We start from the raw sequence: 24,073 nt of genomic DNA on the forward strand, positions 1-24,073 counted from the left end.
CTGTATTCTGATGCTTGAACAACTGTAAATTTACCCATGGACATGCTTTATTTCTCTTGTAATAAATAGATCCTGAACATCAGAGAGCTAATGGTAACTTAAAATATTTTGAGTATATAATGGCTAAAGAAAAAGATGTCAATAAGTCTGCTTCAGATGAGCAGTCTGATCAGAAAACCACAATGAAGAAAAAAGGGATTGCTGTGGATTACCTGCCAGAGAGACAGAAGTACGAAATGCTGTGCCGTGGGGAGGGTATCAAAATGGTAAAGTGGAAAAGTCAATTGTGTATGTAAGAGAATGTGTGTGTGTATGTATGTACGTTGTGCAAGAGAGAGCCAGAGTTCTTTTAAGTCTGAGATAAAATTCAGAATGACTGTGTAAAATATTATAGTATGCCACATTACCTTGCTGTGGATGTTACACTATTATATGCTCCAATTGTTGGTAAAACATAAAACTTGTGGATCATATTCCATTATATGCATTTGTGGTAATATTACATTTTCACAGGTCAAAAGAGGCTTATAGGGTGAAGGATCAAATAATTTTAAGGAAAGTGAAATATTTTCTTATATTTAAAGCAGAAAAGATTTCAGCCATCTTATGTTGAAATTATAATCTGATTTTATGAGACATAAAGATTCATTTGTACAATAATCTCTTGTAGTTTTGATCCTATTTAATCTTAAAAAGATTCCTTTGTGAAATATTTTAGTCTATTTAAGAAATACTTAAAACAGACATTTGACAGATTTATTTTAATATTTACTCTTTAAGAGGCCCAAATATATCTATAAATTTTCCTTTATTTATTGTATATTGATTTTTACGTATTTAGAACTCAAAATGCCAGCTCTTTAGGATATCAATAGATTTTGGGGCCCAAACCAAAAATGTTCCAAGGAACATCAGTTGAACAAAATTGAACATAGGTTTTTGTTTAGCCTGAGGACTTCTCAGAAACTTTTTACAATAACTTGCATTATTATAAATTTAATATACATTATCAAAATTAATTGATCATGGGAACTTCTTTTAAGTAGTGGTGTTCAGTTGAAAAATAATTAGTAAATTTTTAGAGAAAGGGTAGACTTCTGAAAGATGTTTTGAATTTTTCTTGACTATAACAAACTGATCCAAACTTTAACAGTGTGTATCTTTTAAAGATAAGGATTCAGAATAAGGTCATGATCACACCTTAAAAAAAAAATTACAATAGTTCTATAAAATCATCAAATTTCCAACAGTAAGCAGACTTTTTTATTGCCCTTAATAACCTTTGCATAAGAGAGCAAAATAGAATTATAGGTAGAAAACAGGAGCCTACTGATTTAGTAGTTTAATGTAACAAATACACGTAGACTTTGCCCACAAAGGAGCATCTGTTTTATCAAATGGTTAATTCATTTCATTGTTAGAGACTTCTTTAAAGGGGGGGTTGTAGTTCAGTGTTGGAATGCTTGTCTAGCCGTGTAAGGCCCTTCATTAATGTATAGATTTTTTTTAAGTTTTTTTTTGTTGTTGTTGTTGGACACAGTACCTCTAATTAATTAATTAATTTATTTATTTGGTGCTGAGGATCAAACCCACTGCTTCACATGTGCTAGGCAAGCACTCGCTAGGCAAGCACTCTACCACTGAGCTACAACCCCAGCCCCTAAGGTATAGATGTTTGATGACAGCTATATTTTATGCCCCCTAATAAAAGCACCTGGCTTCTTTAATAACTTGTTTTCTCTTTTACAGAATGGCCCAGTTTCACCTTTGTAGTTTAAATATTATTATTATTATTATTATTATTATTACCACTACAAGCATTTAATTGTGAAGTATTTAGGAAAACCTGTTTGGTTTTGTCCCTTTTCTTCTAGGTATTTTCTCACTTTCTGTGTACTTTCCAGTTTTTTTTTTTTTTTTTTTTGCTACCAGGGTTGCTTAACCAATGAGCCACATTCCGGGTCCAACCCTACCCCAACCCACCCCCAACCTTTTTTTTTCTTAAATACCTTTTATTTTATTTATTTATTTTTATATGGTGCTGAGGATCGAACCCAGGGCCTCACACATGCTAGATGAGTGCTCTCCGCTGAGCCACAATCCTAGCCCCACCCACATACCTTTTTAACATATATTTTTAGTTGTTGATGGACCTTTATTTTATTATTTATATGCAGTGCTGATGATTGAACCTAGTGCCTCACACATGGAAGCAATTACTTTATCATTGAGCCACAACCCCAGCCCTCCCCCAGCCCTTTTTATATTTTATTTTGAGAGGGTCTGGCTAAATTGCTGAGACTGGCTTTGAACTCATGATCCTTCTGCTTCAGCCTCCTGAGCTGCTGGGATTACAGGCGTGTTCCACGCGCACAGACCCAGTTACTTTTTGAAGTCTGGAACAGTGGTGGCATTCATTTCATATTTCCATAAACATTTCCTTGTTTCTTTCATATTTGTAATTTTGAACTTTATTTTGATGAGGAGTTGTTAAAACCCTACTTTTTTTCCTATTTACACTCATATCTCCCCCAAGAAAATAATCATTAATAAATTTTAAGTCCTGAAAGTCTTTTTTGATTTTTTTTTTTAAAGAGAGTGAGAGAGAGAGAGAGGGAGAGAATTTTTTAATATTTATTTTTTAGTTATCGGCGGATACAACATCTTTGTTTTGTATGTGGTGCTGAGGATCGAACCCAGGCCGCATGCATGCCAGGCGAGCGCGCTACCACTTGAGCCACATCCCCAGCCCTGAAAGTCTTTTTTAAAAAATATTTTTCCCTTAGTTGTTGATAGATCTTTATTTTATTTGTATGTGGTGCTGAGAATTGAACCCAGTGCCTCACACATTCAAGGCAAGTACACTACTGCTGAGCCACAGACCCAGCCCTGAAAGTCCTTTTTGATGCAAAGTATTTGCAGAGTACTTTGTGTATTTTTCCAGAGATACTCTTATGTATATGTGAAGGAATAGCTATTTAAAATATTACCAAATATAATATACTTAGCATTTTTTTTAACTTTATGTTTAGACTCCTCGCAGACAAAAAAAGCTGTTTTGCCGCTACCATGATGGAAACCGGAATCCTAAATTTATTCTGGCTCCCGCCAAACAAGAGGATGAGTGGGACAAACCTCGTATTATTCGTTTCCATGATATTATTTCTGATGCAGAAATTGAAATCGTCAAAGATCTAGCAAAACCCAGGGTAAATTCTTTTTCTTTTTTTCTCCTCAGTTTACTGTACCTGCCTATAATTTTTCCTTTGTAAGATAATAGAAAGGATAATTGATAAGGCAATAACTTCACAGATAGTTTTAGATATTATCACTTAAACATAATGGAGTTGTTAATTATGCTCTATGTATACCAGTTTTTCTGTTTGTTATCAAAACAAGTAATTCTGAAACTGAATTATGAAAATTATAGATGAGATTTTTATTCACACTGTTCACACCTAACAAATCTCTTTCACTGTCTTACTGAAGAACTTTTCCATATATTTTGTAGTCTTAATAACTGCAGAGGTCAAAACTTAACTTTTAAAAATATCTTCTTTTTTAAAAAAAAGACTTTTGAAATATTTTGATTCTCTTTTAGACACATTAATACCAGAAAAATATAATTGGGCACAAGAATCATGCTAATTTTTAAAGGTTGACATCATAGTTTTTTGACTTTAACCTATCTTGATAAGAAAAATAATTTAACGTAGGTTAAAACCCAGTCCTACAAACTATTCAGAATAGAAGTTCTTTTTTTGTGTGATAATGTGGGAAAGGATAGCCTTTATGCTCTCGCCTTTTTTTTTATCAGCTTGCTCTTAAAACAGTTCATCTTATTGATAGTAAACTACAAACTGCTATCAGTTTCAGAAAGATTTTGTTAAATCGTGGGCATATTTTTATTTACTTGTTTACACAGGGATTGGTGAATTTTTTTTCTGTAACGGTCAAGATAGAAAATACTTTTTAGGCCTTATAGGCAACTCAACTTTGTCATTGCAGTGTAAAAACAGCCAAAGAAAATATATAAAGTGTGGCTTTAAAATACATGAATGTGGCTATATTACAAGAAAATTTTATTTCTAAAAATAAAATTGCTCACCCCTGTTATATCATAAAGGTAATTATGTGGGTATGTGTACTGCAAAATTAACTTTGAATTTTTTAAGTTTGATTACTTTTCCAAATTGGTATTTTTTAGTCAGAGATTACATTGTAACTGAAATGACTGGTCTAATGCAGATGGGCACTCAACACTGAAATTTTTATAAATCTACTATCAGAATGCTACTTATAACTACATCATATTCTGTTATTTTCTTTCTATTTTAGTCCTTTATTTGTGGTCAGTAAACTTAGTTTACTAAATTATCTTGGTAGAATATTAAGAATTCATCTCTGGATTTGAAGACTCTGTATTCAGAGATTCCGTAATTTGGATTTTTTTTAATAATAAAATTTCATACTCTTTTGTTAACCTCAGAAACACCCTTTTTATTTTAAAAAAAGAAGTTTGAGATAATAGTCTATGGCCATGCCACCCTGAATGCACCCGATCTCGTCTGAAATAATATCTTGGCTGTCATCTTTTATGAGTTCTTTTCATCTGCCTTTCTCCTCAGTCCAAAATTATTTCACTGTATATGTTAAGTGGATGTCTTGAAGGAGGAAAGATTGACCTTAAAATGAATTCTAAACAGTATTAGTGTTTGTAAATAGTTCTGTCACTAAAAATTAAAATCAGAGAATTTGGAATAGATCACTAATTGTAAATAGCCATTCTTATAGCTTTAAGTTATGCTTTAAATTTTAGAAAGTTCTCTTTTCCTCACTGTCAGATCCTCTAACCATTGAAAGAAATTTATATTCCAATCTCTTTTGTAATCCTTTATTCATACAACATAAAAGCACATAAAATAATAATTTTTTTTAAAATATACAAAATCCTAAGAAACCAACTGACTTTCACTGCTCAACACAAGGTGAATGGAAGTGTATGGAGTTATTTCCTCTACTTACTCTCCTTTCAAAACAAAACACCAGAATTCTGACTGGTTGGATAAATGTGATTCATTTTTTGTCTTGTAATGCAATTGTTTTGATGGTTGGCTTCACAGCTGAGGCGAGCCACCATTTCAAACCCAATAACAGGAGACTTGGAGACGGTACATTACAGAATTAGCAAAAGGTAAGAGATGTGTATGCTGCATATTTTGCCCTCTAATGAGTGTTTTGTACATCCTACAGGAATTTTTATTCATTTAAGGGAAATAGGTCATTTTCAGTCTCCAGCTCAAGTTGCCACCTTATATGTAAACAGGATAACACACAGATAAACTGCTCTGTGTTTCACAGGCTTTTCCCTTTAACTAGAAGTTCTCTTTTCAATTGTTAGTTGTTTTGTTATGTTTAGGGAATTAGTAGCTTTGTATCTTAAGATCAGGTATCAAATATCCAGGAAATGGCCTGATACTTGTTTTCTTTTCCCCACTTTGCTGCTTTTTCTTTATTTCCTTCATTAGCAGCCTGGTTAATCTGGGAATAGACCTTGCTTATGCATTTCTCTGGCATTCCTAAGTGCTGCAGTGATTCACATCATCTTTCATGGTGATTGTGTTGGCATTTACCCTTACATCTTATAAAGATTACTTTGTCATTACAAAGTAATGTATTTCTCCTGTTGGAGTATTTTATTTAAAAAAAAAAAAATTGCTGGGCTGGGGATGTGGCTCAAGCTGTAGCGCGCTCGCCGGGCATGCGTGCGGCCCGGGTTCAATCCTCAGCACCACATACAAACAAAGATGTTGTGTCCGCCGAAAACTAAAAAATAAATAAAATATTAAAAAAAAAAAAAAATTGCTGACTCAAAAGTTGGCAATGGAAAGAACAGAGTTATGCTTCTGAACTCAAGCTTCCAAAAATTACTTCTGAACTTAATTGCCTTTTACTTTGCAGAGACAGTGAAAAACAGTTATCTTGGTGAGAGTTTTTTAAAATGTACTTACAGGGCTGGGGTTGAAGCTCAGTGGTAAAGCACTTGCCTAGCATGGGTGAGGCACTGAATTCAATCCTCAGCTTCACATAAATAAAAAATAAAGATTAAATTCTTTTAAAAAAATGTACTTACAGAGACTATTTTTCCCCCCAAATATTTGAAGAACATTAAACTTCTGGATCTGGGAAAATGCCTGTGAAATCCAGTGCCAAAAATCATTTACATACAGTTTCAAATGATTTTTTTTTTTTTTTTAAAGTGAAAGGACAATAAATCTACAACATAGAATCTGTCAACAACCCTTTTTTCTCTTGATTTAGAAGTGGCTCTTCTTATTGCCACCTTTCTAAATGTTTTTTGCTGATTTGAAACTATATCTACCATCCAGACCAATCTGAATCCTTCCAATCACCTGTGGCTTGGCAAAACAAAAGAAAAGGAATAAAGTCCAAAATTGCCTGCTACTGGAGTAAGTCCTTGTCCTTTCTTTTTTTTTCTTTTTTCTTTTTTTTGTAGCTGAGCCGAGCTACAGTACATGACCCTGAGACTGGAAAATTGACCACAGCACAGTACAGAGTATCTAAGAGGTAAGGGAGTAATGGAGAGAACTTTGGTCATATTTGGACCATTTTCTTTCTTGAATTTAATTTTCACAAAATCCTTGATATGGTTTCTGAGACCTCAGCTGTTAAGTGTAGGTATTTGATGACATCTGTGCTTGAATTTTTATGATGGACCAATAAACAGACATGGTTATGGGGCAGTTGATGACATTTTCCAAAGTAATTTATTAGATTACAGAGTGCCTGGTAAGGCTCCTAAACTCTTTAACTTATATGTAAAGTTTGTATTCTCATATTGAAGTAAGAGAAGATCCCGAAGACTCTCCATAGAATAGGGCCTAATTTGGACTCTATTATAAATAAGAGTTAATCTCTAGTTCACATAGTAGCTGTAAGTATTAAGAAAGTAAACACCTTGAGTTATTACATAAGGAAACATTTGCAAGTCAGTTTTAGATTCCTTGCTTTTGACAATATTTAAAGAGACTCTGATTATTAGCTGATAGATCACTGGAATGATTTTTAAGAATATATAATTTAGAAGCAAGCACAGAGGCACACACCTGTAACCCAGCAATTCGGGAGGCTTAAGCAGGAGGATTATAAATTCAAGGGCAGCCTCAGCAATTTAGTAAGGCCCTGTCTCAAAAAGAACTGGGATGTACTTCAATGGTAAAGCGCTCATGGGTTTAATTCCCAGTACCAAAACCAAAATAACACCAATATTTCATTGTGACAGAATGAAATCATTTGAAATTATTTATGAAAATTTTAGTTGTCAACTAAAAATTATGCAAAGAATTACATAGATTTTTAACAATTATTTTACAGATAATTGTTAAATAATTTTAAAGATTAGATAATACATTCATGAACATTTTCTGTTTTTTGAGCATATATTTATGTCCTTCATGTACTAACCTTAACATCACCATATACATATTCTAGTTTCCTACCTGTCTCTACCCTATACCACTACTTGTCCTCCTGCCCAGTAAGAATAGGGAAGAAAAGGTTTTTTTCTCACCTCTCACTAGGTTATGGCTGAGTCACTACAACCAAAGAGATTAATAAGAGCATCCAAATTTATTTAATAAAGTGTTACATTACATTAAAGCCTTTAGAAAAGCATGATTGGACAAAGTAGCATATGATCTAATGGTGATAAACAAGAGTGAATTTAACAAGGCCTGTTTGTTCAGATACTTCTTGGCATCTCTGAATCTTTAAGGATAAGAATAAGTTCTTTTCCTTCAGGTATAAAGGAGGGTATCTTTGGAATGAAAATATTTTTATTTTGAGGAAGGTCAGAGAATTATTTTATGGCCTGTTTTATGGGTAAAGAATAGGAGGAGGTCAGAGATTTTCTGGCTTTGCTATTTCCTCATATGCCAGGTGCCATATTTTGGAGTAGAGCATCCAGAACTCGATCAGAAGACATGAAGAAAATTTAAATTTGCTTTAATATGATTTTGATTTAATTGTAGGAGCCATTTGTCTTTCAGGAACACCAGTAGATGGTAACGATTTGCAGAAACCAACTTGGGTAGACATGTTCTGAGAATAATTTATAGTGCTTCTGATCACTGTTATTAACCTGATTTTAAGTTATACTAATTTTCCATTGTATTACAGAACCTTGTTCATTTCCACAAAAATGAACCCCTTCTTTAAAAAAAAGAAAAACAAGTTGTTAGGTAATTCATCAGAGATGATTGCATGGTTTTAGACATTTTTTACTATCATAAAATTTATAAGTACTTAATTCTTCACATTTGGATGTTTCTAGGAAGCATATAAAACAACATTTAATAAGGGTTTTTGAAGACATTTCTTGGAAATTTTCTATTTATATAATTATATACATATTATATATATATTATAATTTCTATTATATTGTATATATAAAATCTGTATATATGCATATATGCATGTGTGTATGTATATATGTATATGTATGTGTGTATATACATATATATACACACAAGCCCACAAATCTTTTGTAGGTGGTACTGGTGATTGAACCCCAGGGCCTTGTGCATACTAGGCAAGCACTATACCACAGAGCTACATCCCCTAGTCCTATGTTGTGTTATATATATATATGTATATGTATATGTGTATATGTATATATGTATATGTATATATGTGTATATGTATATATGTATATGTATATATATGTATATGTATATATATGTATATGTATATATATAAAAAAAATAATAATTTTTTTTTAGATGTTGACGGACCTTTATTTTATTTGTTTATTTATATGTGGTGCTGAGAATCGAACCCAGTGCCTCACACATGCTTGGCAAGTGCCCTACTACTGAGCCACAACTCCAGCCCCCTGATGTTTTATATTAACAAATAAAAATCTGTTTTTTCTATTTTGAAAATTTATTTTAAAGCTATGTGGAGTCATTTGCCACCCATCACTGTAAATCTTAATTTTGAAAATTCCTGTAAGTGAAATAAATATTTTCTCTTGTATAAGAAAAAGGCATCTCAGGTAATAAATGGAAGAAAATTTATGTGTTCTGATGTCTGTTAATATAATGCTTTCTTTTGCTCTGGGAACATCTGTATTCTGAAAATTTCTGGAAGGTGATTTCAAATAACTGTATTTTGAGAAATATCTAAGAGAGTACATTATCTTCTGTGGAAGTAAAATTTATTCCAGCATTCCAGCAAATGGAATTTTCTTTGGCAAAATATTTTTGAAAGTTCTTTATAATTTAAAACATGATTTAAGCCAGGCATGCTAGTGCACACCTGTAGCCCTTGCTAAATTGCAGAAGCCTCCTAAATTGCAATGCCTGGCTAAGAAATTGAAGTTTTGAAAGGTAAACGTTCAGTTACATGTTCTGAAAAGACAAATTAGATGAGCTTATAAAGTTCGGTTGAAGTAATATAAATAGTGATATATATAATAAACAACAATCTATTTAAAGTGGTAGAAAAATCTATGATTTGGTGAATTATTCTTTTTTTTCTTATTTTTTTTTTTAAAGAGAGAGAGAGGGAGGGAGAGAGAGAGAGAGAGAATTTTTTAATGTTTCATTTTTTAGTTTTCGGCGGACACAACATCTTTGTTTGTATGTGGTGCTGAGGATCGAACCCGGGCCGCACACATGCCAGGCGAGCGCGTTACCGCTTGAGCCACATCCCCAGCCCTTGGTGAATTATTCTTAGAAATGATTTTAATTTCTTTGCTCTGAAGTAATGTTTTCCTACAATATGACATTTATGATACCAAATAAAATGTTTATATTATGCTCAGAATTTAGTTTACCATGCTAATAAGGAGCAGATCCAGATATAAAAGTACTTTTACAATATGTAAGCATTACAAATAATTTTAAATAATTTCAGATTTTTAAAAATTTTAACATAATCTTAGCTTAAATTTTTAACAACACTGTCCTTTAATGGGTTGAACAGTGGTTCTCAGACTAAGAACTGAAATGGACAGATCTGTATGTAGTCTTGTTAATAGTAGAATAATTAACAAGACTACAGATCTGTCCATTTCAATCTGAGAACCACTGTTAACAACAGTTTGTTAACCATAGAGCACTTGAAGAACTGTTGGAATTTTTGCCCCCTGGCATTTTGAGCCCCAAATTACAAAGGCAAAAGATAATTTGCATAGTGATTTTTATATTAGCTAATTGTACATAGTTAATTTTCACATCTGTGTTGTGTTAGAAGAAGGCAGTGATGGTGTTCAAACTATATTACTGACATTTGTAACAATCTCCAAAACCTCCAAAATGGTTTTATTCACTTGTGCTTGTTTAGTGTGAGAATATTGTTTGTCAATAAAGCATTATTGTGATTTTTTAAAAAATTATGTTAAAAATGATAATGTAAAAAAAAAAATAGTACCCTAATTAAATGTACGACTTGGCTAATAAGTTTGTCTTTAAGGCCAAAAGGAAGATATTTGGGGGAATTTAGTTTTTTTTTTGTTTGTTTGTTTGTTTTTACTATTGTTTTAGTTTGCACTGGACCTTTATTTTATTTATTGATATGTGGTGCTAAGAATCGAACCCAGTGCCTCACACATGCTAGGAAAGTGCTCTGCCACTGAGCCACAACCCCAGCCCTGGGCAATTTAGCTTTTAATGGAAGTTAGGGATTTGTATGAAGTTATTTGAAGCAAATTTTTTTTTTTCCTCCTGGCACTAAACTGTGTTATGGGGAAAACACTATAACTTAGTTGACATTTTCTAATACAGTTGTACAAAAAAAAAAAAAAAAAAAATCTTCAAATGATTGTTTTTGTTTCCTACTGGGGGTTGAGCCACCCGGGGGCACTTTACCACTGAACTACATCCCCAGCCCTTTTTATTTTACTGTGATTCACTAGGTTGCTGAGAGTCTTGCAAAATTTCTGAGGCTGATCTTGAACTTATGATCTTCATTCCTCAGCCTTCTAAGTAGCTGGGATTAGATGCCCAGCTTCAAATGATTTTTTTCCTATTAAAATAGATTCTAGGGCTGGGATTGTGGCTTAGCGGTAGAGCCCTCGCCTAGCATGTGCGAGCCTCTGAGTTTGATCTCAGCACCACATAAAAATAAAATAAAGATATTGTGCCCAACTTCAACTAAAAAATAAATAAATAAATTCTGTAATCTTATTTACTTATTTCTAAATTATTTTTTTCTTTTTATTTTCTGCAGTGCTGGGAATCAAACCCAGGGCTTTGTACACACTAGGCAAGTGCTGTACTACTGAACTACATCCCCACCCCTAAATAACTTTACATATTAATTTAGGTAAAGCACTGGGTACTAGAAAAAAGAAACCATGATTTCTGATGATTACATTAAATGCAGGAATAACAGCTAGATTTTTAAATTACCTGATAGGTCTATAGTAATGTTTGCAAAGATATATTTGCAGGATTGATTCCCATGTGTCATTCATTTTCCTCTGCAGTGACTACAATAGAATCACGGTTAAAATGACAAGTTTTTTTTTTTTTAACCTGTAATCATTATTGGCTTTAACGGCTAAGCTCCAAACCTTCCATTGAGATCTTTTATAATCAGAAGTGCAAATTTTAAAAGTTTTAAGAAAATTTAAACTATTAAAATTATTTTTGCCTTTATGATTGACAAAGAATAAAAAGATTGATGTTAAGTATTTATGAAATAAACAGGTATAAATCAGTGCAGCTTTTTAAAAGGACAATTTGATATAGTTTTTCAGAATATAAAAGTTGTAGCAATTCTACATCTGGGAATTTATCCAGAGATATTCCCACAAATGTACAAATATATATATATATATATAAATTTTATTACAATAATGCTGCTATAAATATTTACAAGATTTGTAGGAACAAACATTTTAAATTTCTTGAGTTTATACCTAGAAGTGAAATTGCTGATTCATATGGTAACTCTGTTAAACTCTTTGAGAAACTGTCAGGCTGTTTTCCAAAGTGGCTGTCCCATTTTATAGTCCCACCAACAATTTATTAGGTTTCTAGTTTTTCCAGATTTTTTTTTACTGTATCAGAAAAAAATTTTTTATGCATCCACAGATTCAATCAAGAGATGGAAAGGTAACTTATAGAATATTTACAAATCATTTTTCTGATAAATGAGATATTTGGTAAGAATGGAAGTGACTGCTAATGAGCACTGAGTTTCTTTTGTGGTGGTAAAAATGTTCTGGAATTAAGTATTGGTAATGATTGTACAGCTCTATGTATATATCAAGAACCACTAAATTGTATAAATTTTTTTTAAAAAGGTTTTTGATGTCTATCATGTCTAGTGATTGACATACTTGTGCCTGGATTTTTTTTTTTTTTTTTTTGTACTAGGAATTTAATCCCGGAGTGCTGAACCACTGAGCTACATTTCTCCAGACCTTCTTATTTTTTTCATTTAGAGACAGGGTTTTGCTAAATTGCCTAGGGCCTCTCTAAGTTGCTGAGGCTGGCTTTGAACTTGCAATCCTCCAGCCTCAGTTTCCAAAGTCCCTGGGATTACCGGTATAGGCCACAGCCCCTGACTTGTTACTGTCTTTTTGATCGTAGCCATCCCAGTAGAGGTTAAGTGTTATATCTTATGGTGGAGTGTGGTTTTTGTTTTTTGTTTTGAGGTGGGGTCATGCTGTGCTATACAGGCTGGCTTGAACTCCTGGCAACCTTCCCACCTCAGTCTCCCAATAGCTGGAACTACAGACACACACCTTTGATTTTTTGAGATAGGGTTTTGCCCTGTTGTCCAGGCTGGCCTTGAACCTGTGATTCTCCTGTCTCAGCCTCTGGAGTAGCTGGGATTAGAAACGTGTCATCACACCTGACTCTTTCATACATCTTGAGTAAAATATTTTTTAATATAGTATGAAGTTTTCTTCTTTGAATGTAGCTATCCAGTGTTCCATGACCATTTGTTGAATATAACAAACATTTTTTTTTGTTTTTGTAATTTTACATGAGTAAAGTGAGAGCTTTGAAAACTTTCTAGAAGAGCAAAAAAATGAAAGTTTTTTTTTTTTTCCTCTTGGTAGCAGGAGACTTCACAGTGAAGAATAAAAAGCAAGCACTAGAGTGGGGTGTGGTGGCACATGCCTATAATTCTGGCTACTCAGTGAGGCTGAGACAGGAGAATCTCAATTTCAAGGCCAGACTCAGCAACTGTATGAGACTATGTCTCAAAATAGCTCAGTGGTAAAGTGCTCTTGGGTTCATTCTCTAGTACCAAAACAAACAAGCATTGGCAAGGAGGAGATTAAAGATAAAAAGGGAGGCTACAGCTGCTAGAATAAGGTATGTGATAGTAGGATAGACTCAAAAGCATCATAGAAAAGTCTGCTTCTGGGGATTGGGGATTTAGCTCAGTGGCAAATTGCTTTCCTAGCATGTGCAAGGCCCTGAGTTTAGTTCTCAGCCCAAAAGGGGAGGTGGGGGGAGTATGCCTCTGTAAGGCAGAAGGAAATGATTCCACTAAAGTATAAGAAAAAGATAGGCCTAGACACTTAAATTGGTGGTAGCAAGGAAGGGGAGTGAAGATATCAGAAGTCAGGTTCTTTTTGGGTAACAGATTTTTGAGGTAATAGTTTTCTAGGATAGAATAGGAACAGTTATCAAGATGTGTTAATTTGAAGCTTTCTTAGAATATTTGTCAGTTTTGCATTGCCGCTAACTATAAGTCAGTTGCTGATTGCTTATTAAATTTAAAAAATCCATCAAATTCTTAATATTTATTACCTGTATGTTACCTATATAATTTACAATAATACTCTTTTATTCTTCCCATTCTGCTCACTAAGGAAACCTACTCAGCCAGTCCTGATAAATTTATAAGAGATCAACAGACAAAGAAATTTGGTAAAATAAGATAAATCTTGGATTTGTTTTAAGAAGTGTACAGAATATGTTCATTCATTTAGCAAATATTTACTAAGCATCTACTATATGCCAGACATTGTAGGTTCTATAGTTGTACTGGTGAGCAGAAACGGGCATCATTTATATGTATTTGGAAATAAGAGTCAAATTAACATATCTACTATAGTCAAATAACAAATAAATGTAAAATTATTACTGTGATTAATACTAGGAAGGAAGGATAGCATAGTACTATAAAAGCAAATTTGAGGCAGAGCATCACCTGGAACTTGAGCAGCTGCATGTGGGAGATCTGGTGAAAGATGATGGCCAGGAACAAATTAGGAGGGCAGAAGTCCAGGAATGTATTTCACATAGCCAGCCAAAAAAACTTGACAAAGCTACAAGATTAAGGCTCAGCTGTAATACAAAATGGTGATGTATCACATTCCCCCCAAAAGATCAATAAATAAAATGTTTTATACAACAACAACAACAAAAGCATTTTGAAGCAGCAGCTTTCTCCACTTCCTAATGCTCATAGGTGGCCTTCCCTGATGTGCTTCAGGCTGCAGGCAGTTGCTAACTCCAAGATTCTTTAAAGGACTATGAGAAACCTAGGAGAGTTTTGGGTGTATAGCTGATGACACCCTCTATTATCCCAACTATCAAGCTGATTCATTTAGTAGCATCCAGCAGATGCCAAAGTCATTGTAGTTCCAGTATGTAGCAAAGGTGCCAAAAAATAGATTGCTTTTGTGAAGAAGTCTTATTAACTTCAAGAAAACATTAAGAATATTTGTAGGCAAAAAACTTTGAGGGCTGGAGTTGTGGCTCAGTGGTAAAGCACTTACCTGGCATGTTTGAGGCACTGGGTTCGATTCTCAGCACTACATATAAACAAACACACAAATAATAAATAAAGGTCCATTGACAACTAAAAAAAAATACATACACAAGAAAAAATACTTCTTCCCTCTTGGAAAGAAAAGGAGTGCCAGCAGAATATAAGTCCTTTAAGAAAATAGTCCTGAAGAGGATTCCCACCAGGATGGGATCCTTCTGATCCCTGTAGCCTGAGAATAGGGCATATGACCTGCAATAGATGAACCAGGCTGTGGCAGATAATGTGTGTGAGCAGTTATTTCTGAAATAACTACAGGGATACATGGAGGTAGAAGCATTCAGAGCTGGATAGAAGAATTCTTTGAAGATGTAGTTACAGCATTCAGTTAATGAAGGGAGATTTAAATGAAAGTGTATATCTATTCTTAGTGTAGTGGCACAAAGGCTATTATTTGGGCATTCTATAGAGGGAGATATTCTTGAATGTGTTGATTACTTTGGTACAAAAACTAGGCACAAAGTGGAAAATAAAAGTTATTGAAAGATTGCAGATAGCGTTGACTGACCACCCAACAGCATGCTGTGTCTGATATGCATCCCTCTAGAGACCTGTGCTGCAGAGCAATCTGACACAGTGTGAGACTGACAGATGTTTAGACTATAGGTAGTTTTATTGTACTCTTAACAAACTACCTGCTCTCTCCAACCTTGAAAAGGATTTCTAAGGCAAACCAAACTGTTCCTCAGAGTTTTTTCTTGAGTTTAGTTTTATTCTACTGGTAAAAGTAACTTACTTTTAGAATACATGTACATTCATATACAAGTGTATATGTGTATGTTAGGTTAACACATTAATGTATACAAGTGGAAAAAATCTCAGTTCAGTTTTTAAATCTAAGTAGAATGTTTTAAACTAAAACATTAATCCTCATTGAAGGTAAGTACAGTCATAAAAAAAAGTACTAAAATTCAGATCAAAATGTATAATGCTTATAAGCTCTTGTACCAAAATGAAAAACTAGTTTTAAGAACTTATTCAGAAACCTTGCTTTTTAGAAAACTGGAAGTATCTCAAAGAATTACTCCTAACAATCATGAATTGCCCATTTACTTTTTTTAAAAAATATTTTTTAGTTGTAGATGGACACAATATTTTATGTGGTGCTGAGGATCGAACCCAGGGCCTCACACGTGCTAGGTGAGAGCTCTACCGCTGAGCCACAACCCCAGCCCCCCCATTTACTTTTGAAGGAATAAAATTTAGAAAATTGGAACAGCTGCATTTCATAATACTTCCCTACCTATAAATCTATATTATTTATTGTACTCCAAAAGAGAGTAAAACTGGGAGAGAAAACTGCAAGGTGTATTGTTGATATAACAGCTAAAATAGAGATGATTCTTAGTGTTCTACAACACAGTCCTAATCCTGCCAGTTGTTATTATATGATTTTATAATTGCCTTTAAGACAATGTCTTAGCAGTTGAGATGATGTTAATTGCTATTTACTATTTTTTTAAAATGGTTCTACTGGATGCAGTGGGGTGGGGAATGGTTTTATTGGCCAGGTATGGTGGGGCAAGCCTGTAATCCCAGCTACATAGGAGGCTGAGGCAGGAAGACTAAAAGTTGGATGAATTAGACCTGTCTCGAAAAGCTAAAGGGGCTGGTGATGTAGCTCAGTGTTAGGTAGAACAAACCCTGGTTTCAAACCCTGATACCACACAACACACACGGTATTACTGAAATCAGTTCATATGATCAAAATCACTGACATCAGTCCATATGATCAAAAAGCCAAATATATTTTCCTTTGAAATTGATGTGAGAAATAGAAATTTTATAACAGTATTTATCCTCGCTTAATTCTAATAGGATGTTATTTATGCCAGTTTCATGTGATTAGCAAAAACTTCTGTCTCCTCCTCCTCCTCCTTTCTTCCTTGTCTTCTTTAAAAAAAAAAAAAGAGTATTAGAAGACTTGACTTTAGTCTGACAGGGAGAGAGGCCAAGAAAGGCTTCTCTGAAGAAGTGATATCTAAGGTGCTATCCACAGCCTTGATTTTGCAAAGCAAAAGAATATTCTGGGCAAAGAGAAAAGCATGGCACTAGCCTTAGGGCTAGAGGCGGCATGTTCCATAGGAAGTGGTGAAGTCCTGGGAGGGAGGTAGAAGGCTGTGGAGGAGGTGACTGTAAAGGAGCCAGACACTATAGGAATATCTGGAGAAGGAGTGTTTGAGGAAGAGTTTCCAGAAAGAATTAATACTGTCAAATGTTACCAAGGGGAGAAACAACAGGAATTAGTGTTATTAGATTTAGTAGCATGATAGGATTATGGGTAACATTATCAAGAGCAATTTAAATGGAGTGATAAGGGACTAAAACTAGATTAGAATGGATTTATGAGTCTGAAAAAGTTGATTAAGAGGGGAATAAGGTGTTGGGTAGCTGGTGAGAAGGAGACAACTGTGGGAATTTTTTTTTTCTATATTAATGAGACTTAAGCCCAGTTAAAAGATATGGGAATTATTAAGGAAGATGGGTTGTAGCACAACAGTAAAATGTTTGCATAGCATGTAGAAGGCCCTGGGTTCAGTTGCCAGCACCACAATTGAGGGCAGTGGGTATGAGAGAGAGAACAAGTTGATCATAGAGAGAAAGGCTAATCAGTTCCTGAGATGGAGGTAATGGAATCTAAAGGAAAAGGTAAGCCTTAGGTTAGCCTCTAGGAAACTAGAAGGAACAGGTGGATACAAATGTATGCAAGTTGTGTGGTTTGTTCTCTGTTATTTGCAGAGTAAAGAAGAAGCTGGGTGGGTTGGGGTCCAGAATAGAGAAGGAAGTAAGAGTAAGGGCCCATTTGAAGTTGGTTTTCATGTTTTTTTAGTGGACCATATCTGCCCTATTTTGTGACTATGGTTTGGTGACATAGGTATAGCTTGGAGAAAAAAATTCATGCAGGATTGTTTTTCTCAGTTAAACTTAGTCCCATAGCAAGAATATTGTTAAAATGACAAACCATGGAATTAAGCTTACCGAGAGGAGAAATGAAGAAAGAAAAGGGCCAATAGACTGGGCAAAAATGTATGTGAAGGGGCTGAGCTGAAGCTCACTGGCAGAGCACTTGCCTAGTATTTGTGAGGCATTTGATCCTTAGCACTATAAAATACTAAACAAAGGCATGCTGTCCATCTACAACTATTAAAAAATGTTTTTAAAAATATATGTAAAGGGGATATAGTTGAATTTGGGGTTCTGTCATTTATGTTCTGGAAACTAAACCCAGCGCCTTATGATGGGGTTATATTTTTAAAAATGGAAATAGTTTTCATACTATAAAATTCACCCTTTTGAATGTGCATTCAAGGATTTTTAATCTTTTTAGTTGTATAGCTGTCACCATTATCTAATTCCAAAACATTTTTGTCCCCCCACCCCCAAAATATGAGTTATTCTCCATTCCCCCCACCCTATTCTGGCAATCACTAATCTACATCTGTTGATTTACCTATTCTGTATATTTCATATAAGTGAAATCATATAATATGTGGCCATTTGAATCTAGCATCTTTCACTGAATATGCTTATAAGTTTTCATCCATGTTATAGCATATATCAGTACTTTCACAGCACAGTAAAGGTCCATTTTATGGATATATGCACACACACACCCCGGACATTGTGTTGTTACTTTTTTGGCTGTTAGTAATGCTGCTCTGAACATTTCTGTATGTAATATTTAATTTGCATAGATGGCTATAAGCTAATATGGTTACTCTTGGTTTTTTTTTTTTTTTTTTCCTTTTGTGGTACTGGGAATTAAACTCATGAGGCACTTGACTACTGAGCTCCATCCCTAGCCCTTTTTATTTTGAGACAGGATCTTGCTAGGTTGTCAAGGATGACCTCAAACTTGCAATCCTCCTGCCTCAGCCTCCAGAGTAGCTGGGATCACAGGTGTGTGCCATTCTTCCAGGTAGTACTTGACATTTTTGAGGAAGTGCCAAGCTGTGTTCCACAATAGGTGGATCATTTTACATTCTCACCAGCAATGTATGAGGGTTCCAGTTTCTATAAATGCTTATCATCAGTTTGTTATAACTATCTTAGTGGGTGTGTTTGGATATTTTTATAAAACTTATTTAAATAAAGTAAATAAAATACATGAATTTGTTTCCTATAAAATATTACTATTATATACATATGACTAAAGACCCTTTGACCTCCACCCCAGTTTGTTCCTATACATTATATGAAACAGTTGTTTTCGGTTTAAATGTATTTTTCTAGAATTTTTAGAAATTGCTATTGTAAGCCAGAGCACAGTGATGCTTGCCCACAATCCAGCTACATGTGAGACTGAGGCAAGAGGATTGTTTGAGTCCAGGAGTTAACAGATTGGCCAGGAACATAGTGAGATGTTGTTTCAAGGAAAGAAATTCTCAGTGTGGTCTCTTTACATTAATCCAACAATTTTTATAGAAACACTAAAATGATAAAAATAGTTTCCTTTCAGTCTCTAACTATAGAATGTGACATCCTTTAAAAAAATATATTCATGGGCTGGGGATGTGGCTTAAGCGGTAGCGCGCTCGCCTGGCATGCGTGCGGCCCGGGTTCGATCCTCAGCACCACATACAAAGAAAGATGTTGTGTCCGCCAAAAACTAGAAAATAAATATTAAAAAAAAATTTCTCTCTCTTTCTCTTTAGAAAAAAAAATATATTCATTAATAAAAAGCACAAACAAGCAAATCACCTAAATGCCTTTAAGCGTTTATAGTTCTATATGTTATGATTTTTAAAATTACAGCTCTTGCCAGGTGCAATGGCATATGATCACAGCTTGGGATGCTGAGGCAGGAGGATTACAAGTTCAAGGACAGCTTGGACAAGTTAAAGAGACCCTGTCTCAAAACAAGAAAAAGGGCCAGTTATATGCATCAGTGGTACAAAACCCCTGGGTTTAGTCCCCATTACTCTTGTTATGTGGGATTCATTCTACTGTCTTTCCCATTCCCCATTACAGCTCTTGATCTTCATGTAATAAAACAATATCAGTAAAACTAATATTCTCTTGTCCTTAGTGCTTGGCTTTCTGGCTATGAAGACCCTGTAGTGTCTCGAATAAATATGAGAATTCAAGATCTAACAGGACTCGATGTTTCCACAGCAGAGGAATTACAGGTAGGTAATCATATTTGCAAGTTATTTTTATAGTTCTTCAAGAAAGGCTTCAGATAAGAACTTTGGACACTGAACAGGCAGTTCTTTATTTGCATGATAGTTGGAAACTGTAAAAAGTAACTGTTGCCTGAAACCATGCAATGTGATTTTAATAATCAGTGGGAGAAATTATAATTGTTCTATGACCTTTGAATTTTGTCAAAACATGAAGTACTATTGAATATGAATGTACAAGGAAATGGAAAGTATGTGACACTAAAACTTACTAAGTACATTATAATTTTTTTTTCATTCCCCAGGCTGTCTGGAGGGTAGCCACTATGAATTTTGACTTTTTAAAAATTTTTGAATTGAAATGTGATTCACATACCATAAAAATTTCACAATCCTAGCAAGAAACCCTAACCATGCCCTTTAAATAGTAATACCATATTCCCCCTCTCTGAACTTCTGGCAACCACTAGTCTTCCTTCTGTCTCTGAATTTGCTTTTGCTAGGTATTTTATATAAGTGGGATCGTCTAATATGTGACCTTTTGTATATTACTTCTTTCACTAAGCATTATATTTTCAAGGTTCATTCATGTGGAAGCATATATCAGTCCTTTATTCCTTTTTTTAAAAAATATTTTTTTAGTTGTAGTTGGACACAACACCTTTATTTTATTTATTTTTACATGGTGCTGAGGATCAAATCCAGTGCCTCGCACGTGCTTGGTGAGCATTCTACTGCTAAGCCACAACCCCAGCCCTTCTTTATTTCTTTTTATGGCACAATAATATTCCATTTTGTAGGTAGAATACATTTCATGTATCTGTTCATCACTTGATGGACATTTGGGTTGTTTCTACTTTGTTATTATGAATAACTGCAGTGATCATTTCATGTACAGGTATTTTAAATCCTCTTGGGTATATGCCTAGGAGTTGCTGACTCATATGGTAACATTTTTTTTTTGTTGTTCTTTTTAATTATACATGACACAATGTAATTTGATGTATCATACATACATGGAGTATAACTTCCCATTTTTGTGGTTGTACATGATGGGAGTTACATTGATCATGTATTTGCATATGAACATAGGAAAGTTATGTGGGATTCATTCTACTGTCTTTCCCATTCCCCCTCCCTTCCCCACATTCCCCCATTCAATCCGCTGAACTTCTACTCTCCCACACACACCTAATTGTGAGTCAGCATCCACATATCAGAGAGAATATTTGGCTTTTTGGGATTGGCTTATATCACTTAGCATGATAGCCTCCAGTTCCATCCATTTAACAGCAAATGCCATAACTTCATTCTTCTTTATGGCTAAGTAGTATTCCATTGTGTATATGTACTACATTTTCTTTATCATCTGCTGAAGGGCACCTGTATTGGTTCCATAGCTTAGATATTGTGAATTGAGCTGCTATGAACATAGATGTGGCTATATCACTATAGTATGCTGATTTTTAAGTCCTTTGGGTATATGCTGTGGAATGGGATAACTGGGTCAAGTAGTGGTTCCATTCCAGGTTTTCTAAGGAATCTCCATACTGCTTTCCAGAGTGGTTAGCGTTTGGGGATATACCAAATTGTTTTTCAAAGTGATTGAACCATTTTATGTTCTCAGTAGCCATATATGGGGGTTAAAGTTTCTTCACAACCTTAATAGTCGATATTGTCAGTCTTTGTTTTTTGTTTTTAGCATAGGTATCCTAATGAGTTTGAAGTACTGTCTCATGTTTTTGTTTGCATATCCCTATTAGCTAGTGATAATGAACATCTTTTTCCTGTGCTGTTGGCCATTTACTATATCTTTTTGGGAAAAAAAAAAAAAGAGGTTCAAATCTGTTGCCCATGTTCAGATTGAATTGTTTGTCAAGTGTTCTTTATATATTCTGGATACCAGTCCCTTTTCAGATGTGGTTTGCAAATATTTGCTCCCATTCTGTGAGCTGTCTTCACTCTAATGGCATCTACTGGCACAAATATTTTTAATTTTGATGGAATCTGATTTGTCAGGGTTTTGTTGTTGTTTATGCTTTTTTAGAAATGATTGCCTAATGCAGGGTTATGAAGATTTACATTTGTGCATTTATCTAAGTGTTGTGTAGTTTTTATTTTCAGTACTGGAAATTAAACCCTCCTCCCTTGCCTTACAAATGCTAAGCACACACTGACACTGCGCTATACCACTGATCCCTAAGAATTTTATAGTTTTCTCTCTTCCATTCAGGTCTTTGATTTTTGAATTAACTTTTGCATATGATATTGTGAGGTAGGCAATCAACTTCATTTCTTTCCTGTGGATATCAATTGTCCCAGAACCATTTATTGAAAAGACTGTTCTTTTCCTATTGAATTGTCTTGGCAAGTCACTTGTCATGATAATTTAAAACAAAAAATAACAGATGCACAGTGACCAGTCACTGACAGCCTTTGAAAGATTGGATATGACTGATTATTGATCATGATGTGTAGCTTTTATTTTACATAGTTACTTGTGGACTGAAGAAATAGCAGCGAAGTTTTACTTTATGCAATTACAGTTAATATACCATGGCAACTGAAATTTGAACTGTGTTTTAGGGTCCTGGTGTAGATAAGCCATAGTAAATGAGATTTAGAACTGTGTAAAGCAGAACTGCCTATATTTATATGTTCTTAAATTGTCATTTATTCTATGGTTATCTGATTATTATCATCAAAAAAAAAAAAACCACTTTGTCGTCTTCTTCTCCAATCTTGTTTTTATTGTAACCTCCATAACCTTTATAACCTCTTCCAAGCAAATTGTGGATTTCTAACAGATTGGTTTGCAGTTTCTAACAGATTGGTCCACCTACTTAAAACAAAAATAAAATGTCCAGAATAATATACATGACTTGCACTTTCTGTGGGCAGTACTTCTAATTATGATCTCCTGTTTTGTCAGCAACACTCTTTTAGTTACATTCTCCTTTGGTTTTGTCAGCATTTTATGTTGTGATGGAGGGAATTAAGGAAGGCATCATTTTCCGAATAAAAAAACTAGATGTATCCAACATTACAAACATTGTAAATAGGAGAGCTGGAACATAAAAATTAGACCAAGTATCTTTTTTGTTGTTTTTGGGTACTGGGGATTGAACTCAGGGGCACTCAACCATGAGCCATAATCCCAGCCCAATTTTGTATTTTTATTAGAGACAGGGTATTACTGAGCTGCTTAGCACCTCACTGAGGCTGGGTTTGAACTCTCGATCCCCCTTTCTCTTTCCCTCCCTCCCGAGCTGCTGGGATTATAGGCATGCGCCACTGCACCCAGCCCAGAACAAATATCTTATTTCCTTCTTTGTCACACTGAGATATTGTCATAACCAACTGAAGTTGTTGGGGTCCTTCAGCAGAAATGACTAAATAGATGTAGACCTTTTCCCATTTTACCTTAGCAAAGAAAAAATATTCAAGGGCTGGGAATATAGCTCAAGTGGTAGAGTGCTTGCCTTGCATACACAAGGCCTGGGTTCAAAAAAAAGAAGAAGAAAAAATATTCAAGGAAAGGAATTTATTAAAGTACATTGGGAATTTGCTAGCATTTGGTGCTTTGAGAAACTTTTTTAAAATTTAAATTTCTAAGGAAAATGTATTTGTGAAAATAAATAGCAATCTCAAAATTTTAGTTTAAATTATGTATTTGGAAAAAGCATGTCTCTCAAATATGCTTAAGTGCTTCCTCACTGCAAAAGCAAAAGAGAAAATCACATTAACTAAGTTTCTAAAAATAGCACATAGTAGCTATCCTTAGTTTTTCATTCCTATTTTCTTTGGAATTCTCATTGACTTTAAATGCTTTTTTATTTCTCTTGAAGTTCCTAACCATATAAAAGGCCAAAATCGGGCTCACAGAATTTTTTTTTTAAAGCATTAATGTTGACAGTTCTTTAATTCATACTTTATTTCTTCAGGTCGCAAATTATGGAGTTGGAGGACAATATGAACCCCATTTTGACTTTGCACGGGTAAGTAAAAGAAATGGAGACCTAACAAATCCACTGAAGCTTAGGTATTACATTGTTAAAGAAAAATTATTCATGACCCTTGTTAAAGATGAAGGCCGACTTAGTTCAATAGAGGACTATTGAGTTAGA

General features: G+C 34.4%; 1 protein-coding gene across 2 annotated transcripts in view; it reads left to right on the plus strand.

Moving 5' to 3' along the window:
- The window catches only part of P4ha1 (prolyl 4-hydroxylase subunit alpha 1), a 66,021-nt gene that overhangs the window by 32,121 nt on the left and 9,827 nt on the right, over window positions 1-24,073 (plus strand). The window contains exons 7-11 of one of the 2 annotated variants that reach the window (XM_048809170.1): window positions 70-266; window positions 3,033-3,209; window positions 5,124-5,194; window positions 19,853-19,952; window positions 23,891-23,944. In XM_048809170.1, the coding sequence (XP_048665127.1) occupies window positions 70-266; window positions 3,033-3,209; window positions 5,124-5,194; window positions 19,853-19,952; window positions 23,891-23,944 (599 nt within the window). Of the gene's footprint in view, window positions 1-69; window positions 267-3,032; window positions 3,210-5,123; window positions 5,195-6,517; window positions 6,589-19,852; window positions 19,953-23,890; window positions 23,945-24,073 lie in introns of both variants that reach the window. The other variant, XM_015500503.2, reaches the window with a different exon arrangement.

This window comes from Marmota marmota, unplaced genomic scaffold (genome assembly GCF_001458135.2).
Source record: "Marmota marmota marmota unplaced genomic scaffold, marMar, whole genome shotgun sequence".
NCBI classification, from domain to species: Eukaryota; Metazoa; Chordata; class Mammalia; order Rodentia; family Sciuridae; genus Marmota; species Marmota marmota.